Source organism: Pteropus vampyrus, unplaced genomic scaffold, assembly GCF_000151845.1.
Source record: "Pteropus vampyrus isolate Shadow unplaced genomic scaffold, Pvam_2.0 Scaffold232, whole genome shotgun sequence".
NCBI classification, from domain to species: Eukaryota; Metazoa; Chordata; class Mammalia; order Chiroptera; family Pteropodidae; genus Pteropus; species Pteropus vampyrus.
The window spans coordinates 1,743,973-1,750,179 of NW_011889013.1; the positions used below are offsets into that span (position 1 = coordinate 1,743,973).

The 6,207-nt window shown below is 48.6% G+C and overlaps 1 protein-coding gene across 5 annotated transcripts in view; it reads left to right on the forward strand.

Annotated features, from left to right (window-relative positions):
* The window catches only part of ASAP1 (ArfGAP with SH3 domain, ankyrin repeat and PH domain 1), a 300,508-nt gene that overhangs the window by 273,410 nt on the left and 20,891 nt on the right, over window positions 1-6,207 (forward strand). For 4 of the 5 annotated variants that reach the window (XM_023519706.1, XM_023519704.1, XM_023519705.1 and 1 more), the window contains exon 23: window positions 2,498-2,668. The exons of the other annotated variant lie outside the window; for it this stretch is intronic. In XM_023519706.1, the coding sequence (XP_023375474.1) occupies window positions 2,498-2,668 (171 nt within the window). The remainder of the gene's footprint in view (window positions 1-2,497; window positions 2,669-6,207) is intronic. 5 annotated transcript variants of the gene reach the window in all.

Sequence of the window (6,207 nt, forward strand, 5' to 3'; positions counted from 1 at the left end):
TTCAGCCTGTTTTGACTCGTGCCCGACAGGCTAAGACGATTTTGTGGCATCTTCCTTTCTGTCGCTTCTATTACAAAGCAGTAGGTGGCTCTGTGCGTGTGTGTTCTCTATGAAATTAGATTAAATTTTAAATGTTCCTTTTCAGACTTAACACTGTCCCTCCCTATTTTTCCTCTCTGCCCCTGGTTTTTGATCAGTCATCCTAAGTGAGATACAGTGTCTTCCTTAAGAATCACTAGCCTTAAAACAATAGAAGTAGCAGTTTATTCATCCATTTATTTAATATTAAATTACTCAATTCAACCTACTATAATATACACCAGGCCAGAGACCAGCCTAGCCTGACAGAACCCACAGCCTGGTGAGGGAGACAGGCAATATGCACATAAAGGAAAGGAATTACAGGTTGTAATAGCTGATATGAAGAAAGTATGTAATGACACGTGGAACTCTAATCCCTTCATTTTTTGAAATGATGACTCAAGAGGCTTGGTTGTGCCTGGTTTGTGGTTACAGGATGTCTCTGTTCTGATCCTTCCTGAAGCTGCATCCACACACAGCTTTGCCTAGAGACACAGCTCCGAGCGTTCTGTCTTTGGCGGGTTTTGTCTCCAGGCGGGGTTTGGAACGGGTTGAATGACCTTTCAGATGCAGTGCCTCAGCAAGTCACTAGGTGGCGGTAAAGGTGAACTTGCTGGAGAAGCTCATCATTGTCTATCATCCATTCTCCATTTATTTCCAAGAGGAAAGTTCCACTTCCTAATACGGAGCATCAGTGGTGGTTTTTCTAGGGTGCTAAGTGCGGGAAATACTGCCCTGGCTTTCAGGAACAGCAGCATCGTGTGATGGGGTGAGCGCCTCACTGTCCCAAAGACCTGCATTGCTGTCCTGGCTCCGCCCCTTGTGGCTGTGTAACCTTAGTCACGCCAAGCCCCCACTTTCCTGGCTGCAAAATGGGGCTTGTAACAACCAACCCATATACCTGCTGGGGTGGTTACGAAAAATCAAGGGGAATAGCATATGCAGACACACTTGGAAAACTGCAAAGCACTATCCAAGTGCTAAGGTGATTTTATTGTTAAAAAATAAAATAGTTTCTGAAATTGCAGTGGCTGGTGCTATAATTAGGTGTTGATTTGGGGCAATGGTAAGGCTTCCATCATGTGTCCCATCATAGGACTGAGAGAATAAAGTATATAGCCAGGGCCACTTAATCCTAAAGCAGATGATGATTTTACTGAGATTGACCAGTAATTGATTTTACTGAGATTGACCAGTAATTGATAATATTAACGCTTACTTCACCAAAAAAGGAAGCCAGCAGTAATCAAGCTTTTCTTTCAATACGCAGAATGTAAAAAGCTCTTTTGGAGCCTTTCCGGGTCATCAGGTACCTACCGTCCTGTGTTAAACATTTGGTGTGGCAGTGTTTTTAGCTTTTTTTTTTTTTTTTTTTTTTTTTGCTGCTTTCCTTTTTTAAAAAAAAAAAACATTCTTTTAATGCTTGTGGAAGCAGTTGTCCAGGAACACGGAACATGTACTTTGGTGATAACCATAAGGAGATATTCATCAAAGTGCCCAGTATATAGATCCTAGTACACACCAGCCACCTTAGCGTCACTTTGCATAAACAAAACTAGTAACATGTATGCTCCTCTTGTAACAGCTCTTGAAAACAAACCCTTTTTTTTTCTTAAAACATCAGTTCAAAGAAGTCAAAACTTTTACAGAAACAGTTTGTGTGTGTGTGCGCGTGTGTGTGATAATGTTAATAGGATTACTGCTATCCTGTCTTTACGTCTGGAGAAAGTCGAGTCTTTTTTTTAAATCTACAGAAATCAGTGTCTAATTTATACAACTTGTTCAGGCTTTCATTATATAGGTGGTTTATGATTTCTAGAATAATTCAGAATTAGAGGAAAAAAGAGTTTTGGGATTTCTCTTTTTTCTAAGTAACTCTGTACATTAGATCCTTTATTATTTATAATCATTTTTTCGAAAATGAAACCGTCAGGCAAAGTTTGCTGACTACAAGAAAAAGTCATAGCGGAAAGAAAAATCCTGTTCTGTGAACATTGATGTTTCAGCCTGTGGCCCATTGAGGCTTCAGCCTGTGCTCTGCTCTTTCTCCATTGATTTTGGTGGCTGTGTTGTGTGCCTTCTCCCTCAGTAGATTTTACCATGATTCCAGTGACTAACTGGTTTAAAGTGTGCGTGCTTTATTTTTCCCGTTGTGCCCGAATGACCTAAATGCATTAGCATGCCATGTTGACTGGCATTTTGTTCCTTAAAAGCACATACTCTCGTCTGTTGTATTTTTCTGTAAAGAGCATTCTTCTAACCCCGTTTGTGAGTTACCGCGTTGATGGCGTTGGCCACCTCCAGCCTCGTGCTTCTGTCCCTGTGTACCGTACCAGCTCTGGTGCGGCAGTGACTGCATACCGGCTGTTCTGTGAGACTGGGATTAACCTTCCTGCCCCGTTCAATTCCTTTCCAGGTCCAACTGGCCCACCTTCAACACTCCCTCTAAGCACCCAGACCTCTAGTGGCAGCTCCACCCTGTCCAAGAAGAGGCCACCTCCCCCACCACCCGGACACAAGAGAGCCCTGTCTGACCCTCCCAGCCCACTACCTCACGGGCCCCCAAACAAAGGCGCAGTTCCTTGGGGTAAGTCATCCTCAAGTCAGGGCCATCGCTGCCCAGGGCCAGGCAGTGCGTGGGGCTCAGCGGGCAGTGGACACTTGACACATTCAGCAGACGGACCAGACCGCACCCACGCTGGAGTACGCATGAGTCTGACTGGACTGCCTCTTAAGGCCAGGAGACATTTTGGAAAAGATTTAGGACCATTTAAAAACTGTAATAATAATAAGGCACTGAGCATCTCCTGTGCATCAGACACTGTGCTAATCAGCCTTCCACAAAATCTCATTGCATCACAGTAGCGACTCTGTGAGATAGTGTCAGCCTCACTGACAGATGAGGAAAAGCAAAGCAATTCATTCCACTCACAACAACCAGAACGATCTTCTTAAAAGATAAAATACACGTAATCACTTCACCCTACGCTTCAGATAACTGCAGACTGCTGACCCCGGACCGAGAGCGCCCTGCCTGGGCCGGCTCCTCCCTCCCAGCCCCTTTACTGCCACACGAGCCCCCTCGTACTTCTTGGGTGCACCGGGCTCTTGCCCTCTGGGGCCATCCCGTCCCTTCAGCTCTGCGCTGGGAGAGGCTGGCTGCCTTTCGTCCTGCTCAGCTTGCACGTGCATCTCCTCGCCGGCCTCCCGAAAGGCCCGTCCTCGCCCATTTCCTCCAGAACTCCTTCTCAGTTGAGAAGTATTTAGCGTTTGGTTTTTTTGGTCTCTCTAAGCTCCCAGAGAGCAGAGACCGCGTCTGTCTCGTTCTCTCCTGTGTCCGCAGGGCCTAGAATCCAGCGGTGCACAGCAGGTGTTCAGTCATCACCTGAGAAGAAATAAACTTGCACAGAGTTAGTTAGTTGAACCACTTGAGTGACACTGAGTACAGATCACAGATTTCCATCCACAAGGAACATGATTTCCATCTTCGTCTACCTTCCTGGTTCACCAGAACTCCTCACTGGTCTGTCAACAATTTAAGTCAAGAACAGGTGCCTCCCCAGTGCCCAGCAGGGCCCTGGTCCACAAGGGGCTCGCAGGCCGTTGCTGGATGAGCAGGCTAGGTTGCACGTGTCGCCTCCTTTTAGTGAGTTTCAGTGTGAATTTTTTTATTTGTTTGTTTTTGAATCATAACCGATAGGCAAATCGGCCAAATGCTTTTAAAGGCCTCATCAAATGTCCATATCAGGTGTTCTGAATTTTTGGAGTTTGGGGGAAAAGCCATACTGATTGGCATACCTCTCTGTCACCTGGCCCAGATGCCATAGTGTGTGTGCGAATACGTCAGTGTGTTTAGCCTTCACTCAGCATCCTATGTGCCTGTTGATGGGGCTTCTCGGCCCATATACCCCAGGAGCTCATGGGCTCGTGAGGGAGGCAGACGGGGAAGCAGCCGAGTGAATGTTCTTCACTGTGAGAGTTGACACGTTAACCAGACACTTTGGAAATGCTGAAAAATAGAGCGTCAGACTGCATGAAGCGGCTTCGCAGAGAGGGAGATGTTTGCAGTGGGTGTTAATGAGTTGGTTCCCAGGCGAGAGGACCAAGGGAGGGGCAGTCGGGGACATGGCACACGGCAGCCAGTAGGTCCTGACACCTTTCACAGGCTGTGTTCCAGGACTTCAGGAGGCCCCAGATTTCATCCAAAGGGACTTTCCCTCGACTGACAGTGCATCGATGGTCACAAGTTTCCTATGCAGGCTCAGAGCACAGATCACAGGGTAACCTTTTCACATTCCACTAAATTTCAATCCTCTAGTTTAATTGGGTCTTATTTCTGTGTAAAGTTTCGAGTGCCTATACATTCACCTTAGAAACTCTACAATTAAATTCACCAAAATTCTGTTTTCTGACTTAAGAATCATCCCTCACTTAGATTTCTGTCACATCTCAGCAGTAGGACTAGCAGCTGGCGTTTTTTTGTTTGATTGATTTGGTTTTTGGTTTTTTGTTAATGGAGCATTTTTTTTACTAAAAATCAAAATTACTACTTTTTATGAGAGTGAGTCAGTGCCACCAGTGAGCTGGGAGCATGCAAGACTCTTGAAGCCGTGGGCACAGGGCCGTCTGCTGGCCTCTCACCAGCTGGAGCCTCCCAAGTACACCCAGCCTTGAGGGACAGAAATCAAAATCTATTCCTACCAAAAGTGACAATTGTCCACGTCACAGGCTAGGCGGTAATTCTGGGAGTACCAGGGCCGTGCCTTCTGTGTTGGGGTGTGCACGCGTGTGAGGTGCACGTAAAGCATCCACAGACAGATTGGCGGCAGGCACGTGCGTGCCCACAGCGGGCTTCTTATCGGGCAGGTTGAAGTCCTCTGGTCCTGGTCTCGAGCTTTCTGTCGCATGATCACTGCATGGTTTTATCCCCCTGTCTCCCGCTGACGCTGTGTTCCAGACGCCAGGGGTGGGGGCCAGACTACTTATGAATGAAGCACGTGGGGTGTCCGCCTCCACGGCAGCATGTATGATGCCCGTCGCCTCCCCCCGTGAACCCATCTCGCCAGCCTCCAGGGTTCCCCTAAACCGCCTTGCAGTGAGGGCCTTCGGACTGTCTAAGATCAGGCCCAGAGCCCAGGGCTGGACATGAGAGGCGGTCCAGGCATGGCCTCTTAGCTCTCTCCAGGCCTCACCTACCGACCCCTGAAATGGGACGTGCCTGTCACATCGAGGTGCACCAGGTTCCCAAACTACATTCTTTCCCCTAAGATGGGACTTTGTTCATAGCATGACCTCAGCCTAGAGCATTCTACTCATTTGCGTTAATCCTTAGTCATTGTTGCAGATCTGCTCTCCAAGAGCCTGCTAAAAGGCCTTGCCCTGTCCAGCCACCACCCCTCCCCCACTGTCGTTCCCTCTGGCCCGGGACTGTCACCGTGCTTGTGTCTCTCTGACTTTCCCAGCGCATTGCGACATCCTCACCAGGGTCTATGCAGCTTCTGTCTCCATAGAGCAGAGTGCTCCCCTGTGGACCCCACGTCACGCCTGGATTCTAATCCAGCTCTGCCACTTGGGAGCCCTGTGACTTTCAGCAGGTGTTTTCGAGTTGTTCCATACCTCAGTTTATCCAACTGTAAAATGGGCTGGTTAATAGCACCTACCTAATTCTTAATGCAGTTCCACAGGGTGGGAAATACTGGGACTTGACTTTAATTAAGGGTACAGCCTCAGAAAGGTGAAGTCGCCTGCCCGGCCTCTCCCAGACGGTAGTGGGGAGCCGGTGCACCGCCTCCCGTCCGTGCCCTGCTGGGCGCAGCACGTGATGCTGTTGGCCATTTCCTATCCCGGAGTTGTTTCTCTGCCTGTGAAGCAGGCATGGGAAGGCAGCCCAGAGGGTGCTCACTGCACCCGCTGTGCCCCCTCGCCCATCAGCGGCACGGCACCCTGGCGTGCAGGATGGCCGCTCCGTGCTTTCTGCCTGCCAGAACCGCAGCATCCACAGCACCCAAAATAGCCCAGGCATCACATGACAGAAGTCCCGCTCCTGTGATGAATGCAGCCATCTGTCTCAGGAGATGGCGAAGGCAGGCTTTTGATCAGAAAACAAATAGGCCTGTGGGCAGATCT